The sequence below is a fragment of the Macaca fascicularis genome, chromosome 7 (assembly GCF_037993035.2).
Source record: "Macaca fascicularis isolate 582-1 chromosome 7, T2T-MFA8v1.1".
Lineage (NCBI taxonomy): Eukaryota > Metazoa > Chordata > Mammalia > Primates > Cercopithecidae > Macaca > Macaca fascicularis.
In genome coordinates, this window is record NC_088381.1 from 120,646,547 (window position 1) to 120,666,349 (window position 19,803).

At 44.0% G+C, this 19,803-nt stretch overlaps 1 protein-coding gene across 4 annotated transcripts; it reads right to left on the reverse strand.

Moving 5' to 3' along the window:
- Positions 1–7,001: 7,001 nt before the first annotated feature.
- LOC135971981 (uncharacterized) lies at positions 7,002–19,429 on the reverse strand. 4 transcript variants are annotated; one of them, XR_010588483.1, is made up of 3 exons: positions 18,776–19,128; positions 16,343–16,539; positions 7,002–7,504 (listed from the first exon to the last, which is right to left on the reverse strand). XR_010588483.1 is itself a non-coding variant. In XM_065548814.1 (2 exons), exon 2 carries the CDS (start codon positions 15,204–15,206, stop codon positions 14,019–14,021), a length of 1,188 nt encoding a protein of 395 aa, XP_065404886.1. In that variant the 5' UTR covers positions 15,207–16,539; positions 18,776–19,429; the 3' UTR covers positions 13,439–14,018. The 4 variants fall into 4 exon arrangements, 1 of the variants encoding a protein (XP_065404886.1); XR_010588484.1 differs by having other exon boundaries at positions 16,362–16,539; positions 18,776–19,124; XR_012415806.1 differs by lacking the exon at positions 7,002–7,504 and adding an exon at positions 10,407–10,871 and having other exon boundaries at positions 16,362–16,539; positions 18,776–19,295.
- Between the last annotated feature and the right edge of the window lie 374 nt (positions 19,430–19,803).

Sequence of the window (19,803 nt, forward strand, 5' to 3'; positions counted from 1 at the left end):
GACGTGTGTGGGTTCTTCCCCACACCAAGGAATTCTTCAGCAGACACCAACTGAGTGTCCTAGAATTCAATTTAATTCTGATACTATCTACTTGGAGACAGTGTCAGATCCCACGGGTTAAGGGCTCAGTGCCACAGGACTGCCCCCCACCTCCCCACTTCAGACACTACTCGAAAGTCCCAGGCTGTGACCTGTACTTCTGACCTACCATCTACAAATCAGGGTTCCCACAATGCCCCTCAATGTGCTCAATAATGTGCTTGGATGGCTCACAGAACTTAGGGAAACACTTTACTTGCGTTTTTTGGTTTATTATGAAGAATATTACAGGCTGGGAGCTGTGGCTCACACCTGTAATGCCAGCACTTTGGGAGGCCAAGATGGGTGGATCACTTGAGGCCAGGGGTTGGAGACCAGCCTGGCCAACATGGTGACACCCCGTCTCTACTAAAAATACAAAAGTTAGCCGGGAGTGGTGGCTCACGCCTGTGGCCCCAGTTGCTCGGGAGAGTGAGGCAGAATTGCTTGAATCTGGGAAGCGGAGGTTGTAGTGAGCCAAGATCGCACCAGACTTGGTCTCAAAAATAAAATGAAATAAAATAATAAAATAAAATAAAAGAATATTACAAAGGACACAGATGAATAGCCAGATTAAGAGTTACATAGGGCAAGATCTGGAAGTGTCTCCAGCACAACGGTTTCTTTTTTTTTCTTTTTTTTTTTTTTTATTTGAGACAGAGTCTCCCTCCTGTCACCCAGGCTGGAGTGCAATGGCGTGATCTTGGCTCACTGCAGCTTCTGCCTCCCGGGTTCAAGCGATTCTCTTGCCTCTGCCTCCCGAGAAGCTGGGATTACAGGCGCCCGCCACCACACGCAGCTAATTTTTGTATTTTTAGAAGAGATAGGGTTTCGTCATGTTGGTCAGGCTGGTCTCGAACTCCTGACCCCAGGTGATCCGCCCGCCTCGGCCTCCCAAAGTGCTGGGATCACAGGCGTGAGCCACCACACCCAGCCGAGCACAGGGGTTTCTATTCCAGTGGAGATGAGGTGGGCCACCCTATCAGCACTGTGGATGCCTTCACCAACCCAAAAATCAAATCTCTTTATCCAAGGGTTTTTATAAGGCCTGATCTCCAGTACCCCCTCTAATACTCCCCCATTTCCTTGAGGTTGGTGTTTAGAGCTGAATTTCATCCTTCTAATAATATAATCGTATGGTCTTTCTGGTGGCTAGCCCCATCCTGAGGTTATCTGGGGGTTCCACTCTAAGTCATCTCATTAGCATAAACTGGAGACAAAGGCCAAAAAATATACATTTCTTTTTATACACATTTGAAATTGGAATGTGTGGGTCCTCCAACTTTGGTCTTCTTTTTCAAGACTGTTTGGGCTATCATTTTTTTTAAATGTACATATTTTGGATCTTTTTAAATAAATCTTTTCTTACTCCGAATCCATCAAATATTTTTCAATATGTTTTCTAAAAGTTTTTTTTTTTTTTGAGACGGAGTCTCGCTCTGTCGCCCAGGTTGGAGTGCAGTGGCCAGATCTCAGCTCACTGCAAGCTCCGCCTCCCGGGTTTACGCCATTCTCCTGCCTCAGCCTCCCGAGTAGCTGGACTACAGGTGTGCACCACCACGCCAATCTAAGTTTTGTATTTTTAGTAGAGACAGGGTTTCCCCATATTGGCCAGGCTGGTCTCAAACTCCTGACCACGTGATCTGCCCTCCTCAGCCATTATAGCCTTTTAGTAAGGTAATCTAGTAAGGTAAATCTCCCTATCTTGTTCATCTTTAGAAGTGTGTTTCTGGATCTTATATATAAATGTTAGAGTTTGACAACTTTCACAAAAACAAAACAAAAACTTTGGATTTTGATTGAAATTACATTGAATCTATAGATCAATTTGAGAAGAATTGGCTTTAAAAAATATATTGGCTGGGCATGGTGGCTCACGCCTGTAATCCCAGCACTTGGGAGGCCCAGGCAGATGGATCACCTGAGGTCAAGAGTTCGAGATGAGCCTGGCCAACATGGCGAAACCCTGTCTGTACTAAAAATACAAAAATTAGCCAGGCGTGGTGGCGGGTGCCTATAATCCCAACTATGAATTGCTTGAGCTCAGGAGTTCAAGATCAGCTGGGGCCACATGGCAAACCTGTCTCTACAAAAAAAAAAAAAAATTAACCAGGTGTGGTGGCCTGCTCCTGTAGTCCCCCCTACTCAGGAGATTGAGGTGGGAGGATTCCTTGAGCCTGGCAGACAGGCTGCAGTGAGCCAAGAGCGTGCCCCTGTATTCCAACCTGGGTGACAGAGAAAGACCCTGTCTCAAAAGAAAAAAAAATTGTATTTCTTTTTAAGCTAAGATTTTTTGAAGTCACAGATATTGAATTTTATCAAATGCTCTTATCTGTATTTATTAATTGTATGATTTTTCACTTCAATCTGTTAATGCAGTGAATTACATTGTTTTTATAAAAATGTGAAACCAATCTGTGCTTCGTAAAATAAACCCAACTTGGTTACCTCGTTTTCCTTTTTTTATACATTGCTTGATTTGATGTGCAATTATTTTGCTTAGGATTTTAACATCTATGTTTGCGAATGAGATTGGTAGATAATTATCTTTTCTCTTTTTCTTGGAAGTTTTGCACTCACATGTTATGCTATCCCTTGAAACATTAGGAATTATTTATTTCTTGAATATTTGATAAAATTTGCTTAGCCATCCATGATTTTTATTTGTTCAATTTCTTTTTCCCTTCTTTATTGAATTATTTTGAATTGATTGAGGTTTCTGGAATAATCATTACATGTTTTCCCCTTTGGAGTTTATAAGCACACTGTTTCTATTCTTTAGTGGTTACTAGAAATTTCAACATGCGTATTAACTTATCCAAGTCTGTAGCTAAGCAATACTTTTCACCTTTGGTCTAAGAACCTTAGAACACTTTAACTCCTTTTACCTTCCTCCTGATCTATATTATTGTTGCAATGTATTTTATTTCTGTCTTTTCCAATTTTACACCATAAATCATTGTTTTTATTTTATATAGTCAACATTCATTTATATATTACTAACATATTTGCTACTTCCTTTTTGCATCTTGGACTCTCTAGACTGTTCCTTCTGTTAATAATCTCTGTGAGTCCTTTTCTGCTGTTTTGTTTCTGCTGATTCTTCCTCATGTGCTTTGTTTCTTGTGTGGTTGGTTTTTGTTGTGTTTTAACTGTAAGCTGTTGTTATCCCTAGAAAATCATTTGTGGGGGATTTTGTGAGGCCTCAGGTGAAGGTGGGTCCCTTCAAAGTGTATTTATACTTACTTCTACCAGATGCTTAGAGTTCTACTAACCCAGGACAGGACCACTTTAACGCTGTAGCCGTGGGCTTCGGGAATCATCAGCTGATGTGAATTTGGGCAGAATACCCAGGTGAGGCTCGGGTTTTAGTTACAATTTCTTAGGAGCAGGTTCTCATTCTCCCTAAGCCTCTAAGCACCAAAACATCTTCTCTTGCAATCTGCTCTGAGTTCCCACTTCTACTTAGATATTGGCCTGTGATTTTACCCTCCGGTGAGTGATTTTATGTTTTAAAGAATATTTTTAATGCCTATTAAGTATTTTTAGTTATCAGTGGGAGATGCTGTCTATATAACAATGTACCATTACTGAGTGTAACATTGTCTTCTAAGAGTTTTTTTAAAAAACTGTGGTAAAATATACAAAACAGATTTTATCATTTTAACCATGTTAAATCGTGCACTTCAGTAGCCTTAAGTACACTCACTGTGTTGTGCAACCATCACCACCATTCACCTGTAGAGTTTTCATCATCCCCCAACTGCAACTCTATACCCAGGAAGCAGTAGCTCCCCATTTTCTCCAAAACCCAGGCCCCTGGCACCATTCTACTTGCTGTCTCTATGAGTTTGACTATGGGTACCATGTATGAGTGGAATCATACAGTATTTCTCCTTTTGTGACTGGCTTCTTTTAGCAGAATGTCTTCAAGTTTCACTGTGGCATGTGTCTTTCTAAGAGTTTGAAAGTTTTTTTTTTTTCATAGTTATAGCCTTAGTTTCCCTGGGATTAATTTGTATTTAAGTGTGAGGTGTAGATCTAAATGTATCCCAATACGGATATGCCATTGTCCCAATAGAATTATTGATTAATCCATCTTTTCCACACTGATCAATAATGCCATCTGTCATATATCGGATAGCTATGTAAATATAAGCCTGTTTCTCTGTTTGGCTCTGTTGGTCTATTATCTATCCTTATACCAGAAAGTAGTCATAGTTTGTTTTTTTTTTGTTTTTTTTTTTTTTTGAGACAGAGTCTTGCTCCGTTGCCCAGGCTGGAGCGCAGTGGCCGGATCTCGGCTCACTGCAAGCTCCGCCTCCCGGGTTTACGCCATTCTCCTGCCTCAGCCTCCCGAGTAGCTGGGACTACAGGCGCCCGCCACCTCGCCCGGCTAGTTTTTTTTTTTTTTTTTGTATTTTTTAGTAGAGACGGGGTTTCACTGTGTTAGCCAGGATGGTCTCGATCTCCTGACCTCGTGATCCGCCCGTCTCGGCCTCCCAAAGTGCTGGGATTACAGGCTTGAGCCACCGCGCCCGGCCGTCATAGTTATTAAGACTTGAAAGTAATTCAATATTATTTCAACATGTAAACAATACTTTTAAAACATTATTATATTTTTCTAACTTTTAGGTTCAGAGGTACATGTGCAGTTTGTTATGTAGGTAAACTCGTGTCACAGGGATTTGTTATACAGATTATTTCATCATCCAGGTACTAAACCTAGCACCCAATTAGTTATTTTTTCTGACCCTTTCCCTCCTCCCATCCGCCACTCTCAAGGAAGCCCTGGTGTGTGTTGTTCCCCTCTCTGTGTCCATCTGTTCTCGTCATTTAGTTCCCACTTAGAAGTGAGAACATGCAGTATTCTTAATATCTGATAAGACAGATCCCTCCTCCTAGTAGGTATGGATTTTTTCTAGCCTCAGCCCATGTCATCTGGAGCTCCCCCATAGGCCTGTGGGTGAAGGCTGAAAGGGGAGAGGTAGTGTGGCAGAGTATGCAGGCTGAGGGTGGAAGCCCCCTGCTTTTTTGGTCTGTGCCTTCACGCGCCCTTGGGTTCAGTTTCACATGTGCTGCTTCTGCCTGATTGCTGGGGGTGCTTCAGGTGATCACTCTGTGGATCAGAAAGCACCCACTTTGTGGCACTGCTAGATCAAGTGGTCTGCTCGTGGTCATTGCCTTCTCAGCGCCTAATAGCTGTCTCAAGAGTTGAAACATTTAACATATCCATTCAGTGAATTTTTTTAATTGAATTTTATTGAATTTACTTTAATTTATTGAATGCCTACTACATGCTAGCACTGTGGATTTAGCAGTGATCCAAATAGACAAAAACCCTTGTTCTTATGAGATTTAAATTCTGGTCTATTAAAAGCAAAATACTGTAGTTTTTTTGTGTGTTGGGTACAATGTATGATTATTAATGAAATTTGTTCTTTCTGAGATGGAGTCTCTCTCTGTTGCCCAGGCTGGAATGCAGTGGTGTGAGGTTGCTCACTGCAACCTCCGCCTCCTGGATTCAAGCAATTCTGCCTTAGCCTCCTGAGTAGCTGGGATTACAGGCACCCGTCAGCACACTGGGCTAATTTTTGTATTTTTAGTAGAGATGGGGTTTCACCATATTGGCCAGGCTGGTCTTGAACTCCTGACCTCAGGTGATCTGCCTGCCTCAGCCTCCCAAAGTGCTGGGATTATAGGCGTGAGCCAACACACCTGGCCTGAAACTCATTATTTTATTGGCCTTTGTTCTCTACATTTAAAATATTTCTGAAGACATGTTAATTTGAAAATACTTTATTGCCGGTGATAAAATCTTAAGGTTGTTTTAGTGAGCACAGCATTGACTGGCAAAAAGATATGTATATCTGCATAATTAGGTCAAATTTCTTTTTTCTTTTTTTCTTTTTTGAGACAGTCTCGCTGTGTCACCCAGGCTGGAGTGCAGTGGCACGATCTTGGCTCACTGTAAGCTCTGCCTCCCAGGTTCACGCCATTCTCCTGCCTCAGCCTCCCGAGTAGCTGAGACTACAGGTGCCCACCGCCACGCCCGGCTAATTTTTTGTATTTTTAGTAGAGACGGGGTTTTGCCATGTTAGCCAGGATGGTCTCGATCTCCTGACCTCATGATCTGCCCTCCTCGTCCTCCCAAAGTGCTGGGATTACAGACATGAGCCACCACGCCCCGGCCAAGGTCAAATTTCTGATAGGCAAAACTGCAGTAATGGCGAGGCTTCAGCACACTCTGAATGCACTTGTCAACCTGCATCCTTCCTGAAAATACTTCACCCCAAAGAGTTTGCCTTTTTATTTTCTCAGTATGTAAAGTGGATGATTTAAAAGATAAAGGTAAAAACTTTCAGTCTGATCAATACTAACCATTTAATACAAACTAGTGACACACACAAAAATGACTGAAAATTGCTCGTTTGGATAGATGTATGCTGGCTTAGCAGAAGAAAATGACGGTTTCTTTGAATTCAGGTTTAGATTATTTTCCCTCATAAAGAATGGAAAATGTATCACACAAAAAAATAAAAATCTGAATAAGGCAAATGACTTCACTGCTTATGTTAAATGCAGGTGGTGACTTACAAAGCTGGCTTATTTAGCAAATCCAGCTAACACATGAAAGGCAGTACTATACATTTCTGTACAAGATTGCTATAATTAATATTTATCATAGAAACTAGAAGTTATTTGAGACTCTTCATTTACATGTCATCGAAATTAGAGTAGTCATGGTAAAAATCATTATTAGACATCTTTCTTTCCTAACAGTTCTTTGACAAATATGTCTCCTAGATTCTAAAAGGGACTGACAAAAAAATCAGAGAAACTTTAGACCAGCAAATGACATAAATGACTTACCTTCCCACCAGATAATACTTGTCAAGAAATATACCAAAATTAGGCTGAAATTGCTTTATCACCTTTATTGCAATAAATCTGTGTATATCTTGTTAGGGATTAGCCTATCATAACTCACAAGATTAAAATATTATTGCTGTTTATATTTCTTTCTTTCTTTCTTTCTTTCTTTCTTTCTTTCTTTCTTTCTTTCTTTTTTTTTTTTTTTTTTCTTTTTTGAGATGGCGTCTCACTCTGTCGCCCAGGCTGGAGTGCAGTGGCAAGATCTTGGCTCATTGTAAGCTCTGCCTCCCAGGTTCACGCCATTCTCCTGCCTCAGCCTTCCAAGTAGCTGGGACTACAGGTGCCCGCCATCATGCCCGGCTAATTTTTTTTTTTTTTTGTATTTTTAGTAGAGATGGGATTTCACCATGTTGGCCAGGATGGTCTCGATCTCCCAACCTCGTGATCTGCCCACCACGGCCTCCCAAAGTGCTGGGATTACAGGCGTGAGCCACCACACCCGGCCATATCTATTTCTTTATTTGAATCTGGGTTCTCAAAAGCTTGTGACCTGAAAAAGAAAAAAGAAATTGCCTGGATGCTAAATCTGATATTTGGTATTGGCTCCATGTATTTAAGTGTCCGAATCTGATACACCCTGTGACCAAACAAGACAAATGGGAAACTCTTCCTCCTTGACGTTAAATTGAAAATCATTTTAAATATTAAAGCAAGACATATTGAACAGATGCAAAATTGGCATGAGTTTTAATTGTTATCCTGCAACAGGTTGCTTTAGGCAGCTAAGGTCTAATTATCATAGAAGTGATCCCAGCTGCTTAGGAGGCTGAGGCAGGAGGATCAATCGAGCCCAGGAGGTCAAGACTGCAGTGAGTTGTGATCATGCCACTGCACTCAAAACTGGGTAACAGAATGACACTCTCATAAATAAAATAATACATAAATAGAGCTGTAAAGAACATCACTGGAACAATTACAGACATTTCGATTTAAGCTGGATAAGAGGTAGGACATTACTGTTGATTTTCTTAGGTTTGATAATGACACTGGGGTTATGAGGGAGAATATCCTTGTTCTTAAATGATGCTTGAGGGAATATTTAGGGGAAAAGTGTCATGATATCTGTGACTTTCAATGGGTTCAGAAATCAAAATAGATGAAGAAGACTGTTACTAATAGCCAGATGAAGGTGGTGGGTTTATGAGTGCTCATTATTCTATTCTCCCAACTTTTAAGGGTGTTTGAAATTTTTCAAAATAAAAACTTAGATTAAAAAATTATAGTTCTTTTTACTTTTCCCTGTTTAAAAAGAAGTTATTATGCAATTTCCCAGAGAGAATCTATCCCCAAAATATGAATTAGAAATTGGAGATCATGCAAATTGGAGGAAGATTCAGAAAGGATTTTGGTGTTTTTCTTTTAAATCTAAGTTATACCACTCAAGGGTAAACTTAGATCTGAGGCAGCACTGTTCATGAACTTTGTCACAACAAATATTGATTGTTTATTTGCCTGAACTCCGTTTAACCTTGTACATTCACCTTCGTGTTGGCGAAGAGTTGTATTTCATAATTCCTAGCAAGGCAATGCCACCTAGTCCACATATGTGTTCACATTATGGCACACCTGGGGGCGTGGTGGGCAGCGGAGCCAGGACAGTTAGAAGATGCAGTTTCACTTGGTGAGTTTACAATTTAATTGGAAGCCAAAACATGGTGAAGCTGAAGAACACCCTCAGAACAATTTGGAAACTACAAGTTAAAATAGCACAGTTCCCTGGGAGGCGGAGGTTGCAATGAGCTGAGATCGGCCATTGCACTCTAGCTGGGGTGACAAAGTGTGACTCCGTTTCTAAATAAATAAATATAAAATAAAATAGCACAGTTCCAAAAGTGGTGATAAGGAGGAAGCTGTCACTAACACTGGTGTAGAAAAAAAGCTGTGGTGATAATCCAGATGTGAACAATGACCAGACGTTTGCTATAGAGGTCACACTTCTGCAGAGATTACGTTTTTCTTCAAGTCCCAGTAGATTCAGGGTGCCACCATTGGAATTTTCTGTTGCTAGCCACATTTCCATTTAGGGATTCCTTCCCTGAAGTTGAAGACTGGAATGGCATTGTGTATCTAACCATGGAGGAACTGTTTTTGTGACCATAGTTTCAGCAAGTCCACAAAGCCCCCAGGGTAAAGAATGCATCCAGTTTACTCAGTATATATCGTGTATACAACATATCACAGTATTAGGTAGACATTTTTGATCCTTAGTATCAGACTTAAAAGAGAGTGTTACTGATTTTCTTAAGGAATGCCAAAAAGAGTAGTTGATCCCCTAAAACGTCATGATAGGCTGGGCACAGTGGCTCATACCTGTAATCCCAGCACTTTGGGAGGCCAAGACGGGTGGATCACCTGAGGTCAGGAGTTCGAGACCAGCTTGGCCAACATGGTGAAATCCTGTCTCTACTAAAAATACAAAAATTAGTTGGGCATGGTGACAGGCACCTGTAGGAGAATCACTTGTACCCGGGAGGCAGAGGTTGCAGTGAGCCGAGACCACACCATTGCACTCCAGCCTGGGCAACAAGAGTGAAACTCTGTCTCAAGGCCAGGTGTGGTGGCTCACGCCTGTAATCCTAACACTTTGGGAGGCCAAGGTGGGCGGATCATGAGGTCAGGAGATCAAGACCATCCTGGCTAACATGGTGAAACCCTGTCTCTACTAAAAATACAAAAACTTAGCCGGGCGTGGTGGCGGGTGCCTGTGGTCTCAGCTACTTGAGAGGCTGACACAGGAGAATGGCATGAACCCAGGAGGCAGAGCTTGCAGTGAGCCAAGATTGTGCCACTGCACTCCAGCCTGGACGACACAGCGAGACTCCATCTCAAAAAAAAAAAAAAAAAGTGAAACTCTGTCACAAAAAAAAAAAAAAGAAAAAAGAAAAAGTCATGATAGGGGAAAGAACATGACCTAGATTCATATAGGAGCTAAGAATTCTTACAACTACTATTGTCACGTGCGTCCGTGTGAAGAGACCACCAAACCGGCTTTGTGTGAGAAACAAGGCTGTTTATTTCACCTGGCAGCCTGGCCAAGTCCGAAAAGAGAGCAAAGGGTGGTGGGATTATCATTAGTTCTTATAGGTTTTGGGATAGGCGGTGGAGTTAGGAGCAATGTTTTGCAGGCAGAGGGTGGATCTCACAAAGTACATTCTCAAAGGTGGGGAGAATTACAAAGAACCTACTTAAGGGTGGGGGAGATTACAAAGAACCTTCTTAAGGGTGGGGGAGATTACAAAGTATATTGATCAGTTAGGGTGGGGCAGAAACAAATCACAATGGTGGAATGTTATCAGTTAAGGCTATTTTCACTTCTTTTGTGGATCTTCAGTTACTTCAGGATATCTGGATGTATAAGTGCAGGTCACAGGGAATATGATGGCTTAGCTTGGGCTCAGAGGCCTGACATTCCTGTCTTCTTATATTAATAAGAAAAGCTAGGCCGGGCGCGGTGGCTCAAGCCTGTAATCCCAGCACTTTGGGAGGGCGAGACGGGCGGATCACGAGGTCAGGAGTTCGAGACCATCCTGGCTAACACGGTGAAACCCCGTCTCTACTAAAAAATACAAAAAACTAGCCGGGCGAGGTGGCGGGCGCCTGTAGTCCCGGCTACTCGGGAGGCTAAGGCAGGAGAATGGCGTAAAAACCCGGGAGGCAGAGCTTGCAGTGAGCTGAGATCCGGCCACTCCAGCCTGGGCGACACAGCGAGACTCCGTCTCAAAAAAAAAAAAAAAAAAAAAAGCAAAACAAAATGGTGGTGAAGTGTTGGAGTGGCGAAAAATTTTGGGGTGGTATGGTGAGATCATGGGCGATGTTTCTCAGGGCTGCTTCGAGCGGGATTGGGGTGGCGTCGGAACCTACAGTGGGAGAGGTTCAACTGAAGAAAGATTTTCAGGTAAGGGGTGATATTGTGGGGTTGTTAGAAGGAGCATTTGTCATATAGAATTATTGGTGATGGCCTGGATGCGGTTTTGTATGAATTGAGAAACTAAACGAAAGACACAAGGTCCAAATAAAAGAAAGAGAAAAATAGGTATTCAAGGACTAAGAATTGGGAGTACCCAGGACGTCCAATTAGAGAGTGTCCAAGGGGGTTCAACGTTATTGTTTGCTTGGTTGGTGAGTTTTTGGGCTCTATCCTTGAGTTTTTTTTATGTTGTCATTTACCAGACCAGATTGATTTAGGTAAAAACAACACTCTTCATTTAAAAATATACAGAGTCCTCCTTTTTCAGCAGTGAGTAAATCGAGGCCTCAGCGGTTCTGGAGGACAACTGCAGCTAAAGAGTCAACCTGGGCTTGGAGGACAGTTAAAGTTTGTGATGTATCTGTAACGCTAGCACAGAAGTCATTAGAGAGGCTGCGGAATGTTGTGACAGAGGTTGAGATGCCTGCTATTCCACTTCCAAGTGCAACAGTGGAGGCAGAAAGTCCTAGACCCACAAGTAAAGGGATTAGTGGGATGACTCTTTTTGTCGTGTTGGTGTCTTGAGGGGGACAGGCAGTTGTTTGTTCCCATCTGCAAACTGGATTCTGGGGGTAAGGAAGACTAGAGTACATGTGCCCATCCAGTTGGCAGGTAGGTACATGTAGGTGGAAGAGACACATAAAAAGAAGAGACCTTGTGTCAGGCAGAACTGGAAATGTAAAGTGAGAAGGTGTATTGAAAGAGGAGTCCTGTACCCAAAATCCTAGAGCTCCAGCAAGGGCAGCAGCCATTAGAGGTTGTAATGGGGATGGATGGTGCAACTGCGCAGAGGGAGAGGTTCAGTTCTCATGGTGTATGAGAAAGCGCATAGTGTCTACAAATAACCTTGCACTGCTATTCATGGGGCTGGGGATAAGCAAGCAAGAGGAGGGGCCAGGAGGAGATTCAGACGAGCAGGGGGAGGGTTGCCAAGGATGGAGTGAGATGCAGGGTAGGTGTCCTCCTAACCAGTAGTGACTGCCAATGTTTTTTAGTTTGTCAGTAATGATAGAGGGCATATCAGTAATGTGAAGTTGGAATGCTCCCATCTGTTCGGTAATATATGTGACTGGGTTCTGGAGATAAAGAGCAAAGGAACATTTGGACAATAGAAGGTTGCCTAAAGGAATTCCAGTAGGCTGTTGTCAGGAGATGCATAAAGGAACGGCAACAGGGATAGTTGTTTGTGTGGTTAGGGGTCCAAATATTGGGGGGGTGGAATTGACTAAAGGAGAAAGGTGCCGTAGGTAGATGCGAAGTGTGGCAGCTTGTTGGTGTGAAATGCCTGGGGTGTTCTCACCAAATCTGTCTAGAAAGTAAAGAAGTTCCTCAGGTGGGTAAAGATGAGGGCTATTAGAGGTTCTGAGGTGCAGGGGAGATGGGAGAGTAGCCCAGTTGGCCTGTAGAGCAGGGATGGCTGTGTAAGAGCAGGAAGAAAGGGAAACATATAGCCAACAATTCTATGCTAGAGAAGGATTGGAGGCAGTGAGGAGAGAGTGGGTGAGATTGATAGTATGCTGGAAGTAACTAGGGAGAGGTAGAGTGGCATAAGAATGGGAATGAGAATAAGAGTGAGTATAAAAGTAAAGAATAGGACTTCATCAGGGTGGAAGTATTAGAGGGTGCCCTGTCAGCAAAGATCATCTATCCACTCCAAGAGGGAGTCAAGAGTGGTGGTTTGGGAATACCACCAGGAGATATCAGCGGTGATGTCTTGGAGAAACAGTGTAAACCGGCAGCATAAACAAGAGCAGGTCATTTATGAGTAGTTGAGAATGGTGAATAGGAGCATGACTAGACAGAATATAGTAGGGATAACAAATTTTGGGGACACAGTCCAAGTAGTGGGGTGACTGTGTAAAGCCCTGTTGCAAAGAGTAGGGTAAGGACGAATAGACCTAATAGAATGAAGGTATGTATTAGGCTCATAAGGTTTATTATTGTTCTTCAGAAATGCGAGTGAGTTTAAGGGAAGTAGGGGAGAGTACTTGTGACTTCCAGGAGGAAGAGGAGATATTGGGCTGTCTGTCTGATGGACACAGCTTTATTCTGGAACGGTGAACCCAATGGGGAGGGTCCTGTAGGCGGACAGCAGTTGGGGTACTAGAGATGACTAAGTAGGGTCCGGTCCATTGAGGTTGTAGAGTTTGAGGGATCAGATTCTTAACAAGAACTGATCGTCCAGCTAGGGTGTCTTCATATGGCTAGGAATCTGGAGTAGGCAAGAGAAGATTAGCAGCCTGGCGAATTTCCTGGCTAGCCTGCTGGAAGACTGGAAGATAGTTGCCTAGAGGGCTGGTGTCTGGGACGAGGTTGGGGCCAAGCAAGAAAGTACGTCCATATAAAAGTTCACATGGACTGTACCCTGTAGCATCTCGAGAACAGGCTCTAATTCTGAGAAGGGCAAGAGGTAAAAGTACTGTCCAATTCTTTTTAAGTTGGAGGCTGAGCTTGGTGAGGTGTGTCTTTAAAAGACCATTAGTCTGTTCTACCTTTCCTGAAGATTGAAGACGGTAAGGGGTATGAAGGTTCCACTGAATACCAAGAGCCTGAGAAACTGCTTAGGTGATTTGACTAGTAAAGGCCAGTCCATTATCAGACTGTATAGAGGTGGGAAGGCCAAACTGAGGAATTATATCTGACAAAAGGGAAGAAATGACCACAGTGGCCTTCTCAGACCCTATGGGACAGGCCTCTACCCATCTAGTGAAAGTGTTTACCCAGACCAAGAGGTATTTTAGTTTCCTGACTCAAGGCATGTGAGTAAAGTCAATTTGCCAGCCCTGGGAAGGGGCAAATCCCCGAGCTTGGTGTGTAGGGAAGGGAGGGGGCCAGAACGATCCCTGAGGGTAGTAGAATAGCAGATGGAACACTGAGAAGTGATTTCCTTGAGGACAGATTTCCATGATGGAAAGGAAATGAGAGGTTCTAAGAGGCGGGCTAGTGGCTTGTAACCTACATGGAAGAGGTTATGAAATGATGATAGAATAGAATGGGTCTGTAAGTCCGGAAGGAGATATTTTCCTTGCTCCAATAATCATTTTCCTTCTGTGGGAAGAGACTGATAGGTGGAAGTTTCAGTGGGAGAGTAGGTGGGAGTGACCGATGAGAAGGAGAAAAACTGGCCGTGAGGGGCAGAAGTTGGAATGCTAGCTGCTGCTTTGGCTACTTTATCAGCATAAGCGTTGCCCTGAGCGATGGGATCTGATGCCTTTTGGTGGCCCTTGTAGTGTATGACTCCCGCTTCCTTTGGAAGTAAAGTGGCCTTGAGAAGAGTTTTTATTAAAGAGGCATTAATGATGGAGGACCCTTGCGTAGTGAGGAAACCTCTTTCAGCCCATATAACAGCATGGTGGTGCAGGATATGGAAGGCATATTTAGAGTCAGTGTAAATATTGATGCTTAATTTCTTCGCAAGAGTGAGGGCTCGAGTTAAGGCAATGAGTTCAGCTTGCTGAGAGGTAGTGGAGGGGAGCAGAGTGGTAGCCTCAATGATAGACATGGAAGATACTATAGCATAGCCTGCCTTTGCTGGTATGTGGCTATTAGACCTGGTGGAACTGCCATCAATAAACCAGGTGTAATCAGGGTGAGGAACAGGAAAGAAGGAAATATGGGGAAATGGAGTGAATGCCAGGTGTATCAGAGAGATACAGTCATGGGGGTCAGGTGTGGTATCAGGAATAATGTGGGAGGCTGGATTGAAGTCCGGGCCAGGAAAAATGGTAACTGTGGGAGACTCAATGAAGAGTGAGTACAGCTGAAGAAGCCAGGGAACAGAAAGTATATGTGTCAGGTGTGAGGAAGAAAATAGATTTTGGAAGTTATGAGAACTGTAGAGAGTGAGTTGAGCATAGTTTGCAATTTTGAGGGCCTCTAAAAGTATTAGGGTGGCGGTGGCCACTGCACAGAGACATGATGGCCAGCCTAAAACAGTAAGGTCAAGTTGTTCGGACAAAAAGGCTACAGGGCGCAGTCCCAGTCCTTGTGTAAGAATTCCAACTGCACAGCCCTGCACTTTGGCTGTGTGTAATGAAAAGGGCTGGGATGAGTCAGGGAGAGCTAGCGTGGGCGCAGTCTCTAAAGCTGTCTTCAAGGAATGGAAAGAGGAGTGGGGAAAGGATTTAGGATCTATGGGGTCAGCTAGGTTTCCTTTTGTGAGTTTATATAATGGTTTTGTTAGGATGGCAAAACCAGGTATCCAAAGGCGAAAGTATCCAACCATGCCCAGGAAGGAAAGGAGTTGTTGTTTTGTAGAAGAGGCTGGGGTTTGAGAGATCAGTCGGACATGATTGGCAGGGAGATCACGTGTGTTTTTATGAAGAATTATGCCGAGGTAGGTAACAGATGGAGAAGAAATTTGAGCTTTGGAGGGGGATACCCAACATCCCTTGGAGAATAAACGTTGAAGGAGCAGGAGGGTGTCTTGTTGAGAAGATTCAAAGGAGGGGCTACAAAGTAGAAGGTCATCAATATATTGAATAAGGCGAGAAGTGGAGGGGGGGAAGAAAGTAAATCATGAGAAAGAGCTTGGCTGAAGTAATGAGGGCTAACCTGAAGCCTTGTCGTAGTACAGCCCAGGTAAACTGCTGGGACTGATGGGTGTCAAGGTCAGTCCAGGTAAAAGCAAATAGAGGCTGGAACGAGGGGTGTAGGGGAATAGTGAAAAAAGCATCTTTAAGATCAAGAACGGAATAGTGAGTTGTGGAGGAAGGTATTGAGGACAAAAGAGTCTATGGGTTGGGCACCACAGGGTGGATAGGCAAAACAATTTGGTTGATAAGGTGCAGATCCTGAACTAACCTGTAATACTTGTCTGGTTTTTGGACAGGTAAAATGGGGGAATTGTAAGGAGAGTTTATAGGTTTTTAGAAACCCATGCTGTAGCAGGCGAGTGATAAAAGCCTGTTGTGGGATGGGATACTGGCGTTGAGTGGGGTAAGGGTGATTAGGTTTTAATGGGATAGTAATGGGCAGGTGATCGGTTGCCAAGGAGGGAGTGGAGGTGTCCCATACTTGTGGATTAAGGTAGGGGAATACGAGAGAAAGGTGCAAAGGAGGCTCTGGGTTGGGAAGAAGGGTGGCAATGAGATGTGGCTGTAGTCCAGGAATAATCAGGGAAGCAGATAATTTGGTTAACATATCTCAGCCTAATAAGGGAACTGGGCAGGTGAGGATAACTAAAAAAGGGTGCATAAAAGAATGTTGTCCAAGTTGGCACCAGAGTGGGTGAGTTTTAAGGGGTTTTGAAGCTTGGCCATTAATACCCACAACAGTTATGGGGCAGGGAAACAGGCCCTTGAAAAGAAGGTAATGTGGAGTGGGTAGCCCCCGTATTGATTAAACAGGAGACAGACTTACCCTTCACTGTAAGAGTTACCTGAAGCTCGGTGTCCGTGATGGTCCGGGGGCTTCCGAGGCGATTGGGCCGTGTCAGTCTTCAGCTGCTAAGCCGAGGAGATCTGGGAAGGAGTTGGCCAAGGAACGTTGGGTTTGGGCTCCAGGGGTTTTAGGAGCAGTGGCGATGTGAGTCAGACAGTCCGACCTCCAGTGGGGGCCTGCACAGACAGGGCATGGCTTAGGAGGAATCCCAGGCTGCAGGCATTCTGAGGTCCAGTGGCCAGGCTTTTGGCATTTGAAGCAAGGTCCATGAGGATGTTTTGAAGGAGCCCCTGGGAGCTGTGGCTTGGATGTTCTGAAGTTTTGTATGCTGGAGACGTGGTTGTGGGTTGTCTTACAGTGGAGGCAAGTAGCTGTAACTCAGAAATGTGTTGCTGTCTGGCTACCTCCTCTCTATTTTTGTACACCTTGAAGGCAAGGTTGATTAATTCCTGTTATGGGGTTTGAGGGCTGAATTCCAATTTTTGAAGCTTTTTTCTAATGTCAGGAGCTGACTGGGTGATAAAATGCATATTAAGAATAAGGCGGCCGGCCGGGCGCGGTGGCTCAAGCCTGTAATCCCAGCACTTTGGGAGGCCGAGGCGGGTGGATCACGAGGTCAGGAGATCGAGACTATTCTGGCTAACACGGAGAAACCCCGTCTCTACTAAAAATACAAAAAACTAGCCGGGCGTGGTGGCGGGCGCCTGTAGTCTCAGCTACTTGGGAGGCTGAGGCGGGAGAATGGCGTGAACCCGGGAGGCGGAGCTTGCAGTGAGCCGAGATCACGCCACTGCACTCCAGCCTGGGAGACACAGCGAGACTCCGTCTCAAAAAAAAAAAAAAAAAAAAAAAAAAAAAAAAAAATAAGGCGGCCTTCTGGCCCCTCTGGGTCTAGGGCGGTAAAGCGTCTAAGGGTTGCTGCTACACAGGCCATGAACTGGGTTTTCATCTTTACCTTGGGTAGTTTCTTTAAGTTTGTCATAATTAACAGCTTTGTAAGCTGCCTTTTTAAACCCTTCAACCAGGCAGGAAACCATGTAATCTTGCCTAGCTATGACTGGGGAATCTGCCTGATGGTTCCATTGGGGATCTTCTCGGGGAACTGCTCTAATGCCTTCCTGGAGGTCTGACTCACGAAGCCGGCGGTTATCAGTGTGAGATTGGGCTAGAGAAAAACTCCTTCCCGGTCATCTGGGGAGAGGGTAGAAGTTAGGATGACATTTAAGTCACTCCAGGTTAAACAGAGTTTAGACATTTAGTCACTCCAGGTAGGACAGAGTTAGATATCAGAATTCCTGTATATATTTAAGTGGGGTCTGATGAGAAAGAGCCTAAACATTGGCTGATTTGGGAAAGGTCTGAGAGAGAAAAAGGCACATGTACCCTGACTGTGCCTTCAGCTCCGGCCACCTCTCTAAGAGGAAATTATTGGGGAGGTAGGGGAAAGCTAGTTGCAGAATGAAACTGTAAAACAGACCGGGTGTAGGGAGGGGAGGTAATAGAAGGGTTATAGGGTGGGGGAGCAGAGGTTGAAGAAGAGTTGGAGCCTTATTCAGCCTGGTGGGGAGTGACCTGAGGAGGAGCAGTCTGGGGAGGAGGTGAGAGGTCAGATGGGTTAGTAGACTCAAGCGAAGCTTGGGGTTGGGACTGAAGGGACAGGCAGGGGGGAAAGAAGGAGGATTTGGGACGAGTTGCACTGGGAACAGAGACTAGGGAGGGAACGAAGTGTGAAAAATGCCTGGACGTAAGGCACCTCAGACCATTTGCCCATTTTTCGACAAAAATTATCTAGGTCTCGTAGGATGGAGAAATCAAAAGTGTCGGTTTCTGGCCATTGAGAACCATTGTCAAGTTTGTACTGGGACCAAGCAGTGTTGCTGAAGAAAATAAGACGCTTAGATTTTAGGTCAGGCGAGAGTTGAAGAGGTTTTAAGTTCTTGAGAACACAGGCTAAGGGAGAAGGAGGAATGAAGGGTGGAAGGTTGCCCATAGTGAAGGAGGCAAGTTTAAAGAGAAGGGTAGAAACACAGAGAAGGGGGGTGGGGAGCAGCCCTGGGCTGCAATGTGGGTGAGCAGCCAAAGCAGACGTCCCCGCAATTGACTTGCCACCAAGGGAATGTGGGTGAATGACCAAGGCAGGCGTCCCTGCGGTGATCAGACACCAATAAATGGAATGTGGGTGAATAATTAGGCAGGTGTCTGTGCAGTGATTAAACACCAGGTGAAGACTGTCTTCCTGAGTCTGTGACTGGTGCCAGAGTTTTGGGTCCACGGATAAAATGTGTCTCCTTTGTCTCTACTAGAGAGGAAAAAGAACTGGAATTGGAAGGACAGGGAGATTGAAGGGTAGCGAGAGAGGGAGATTGAAGGGTAGCGAGAGAGGCTGGAGAAGAGAGTGAAAATACTGCTTACCCGATTTAAAATTGGTGAGATGTTCCTTGGGCTGGTGGGTCTGAGGACCCGAGGGCTGGAGGATCTCTTCACGGAGTGAGGGTGAGGACAGGGGACTGGTTTCCTGAAGGAGTCCCTCTGACCCGGGTCTTTGGCCCCAAATGTCACTCGCGTCCATGTGAAGAGACTACCAAACAGCTTTGTGTGAGCAACAAGGCTGTTTATTTCACCTGGCAGGCGGGCTGAGTCCGAAAAGAGAGTCAGCAAAGAGTGGTGGGATTATCATTAGTTCTTACAGGTTTGGGGATAGATGGTGGAGTTAGGAGCAATGTTTTGCAGGCAGGGGGCGGATCTCTTAAGGTACATTCTCAAGGGTGGGGAGAATTACAAAGAACCTTCTTAAGGGTAGAGGAGATTACGAAGTACATTGACCAGTTAGGGTGGGGCAGAAACAAATTACAATGGTGGAATGTCATCAGTTAAAGCTATTTTCACTTCTTTTGTGGATCTTCAGTTGCTTCAGGCCATCTGGGTGTATATGTGTAGGTCACAGGGAATATGATGGCTTAGCTTGGGTTCAGAGGCCTGACAACTATGACATTCATTCTAAAAGTTTTATCCGATGTGATAGACCTATTACAATTCTCATACATTTACCCAGGCACTTTCTGCAGGTATAAAATATATTGACTTAATATTGTGCTTTTAAGGCTAAAAAATCATTTTTTAATACACGAAAAATGCACAAAAGTATTCCTTTCCACCTCTAGATGGTGCTGTGTATTGTGTTTTGTAAGCACAAGTTGCCTAGTTTTTAAATTGGACGGACTCAAAGATTAACCATCTTATTTTACAGATAAACTAAGATTCATTGAAATTTTGTTTCAAGATAAAAATTCTGGTTTGAGGCAGAGCCAGGACTAAAGCCTGTTTTAGTTGAAGTGTTTAATGTACGAATCATTTTACAGAAAGTATTGTTATTCCAAAGTTATTGCAACAGTATTATACAATTGTGACAAGTTTAAATTTTTATTTTATTGATTTATGAA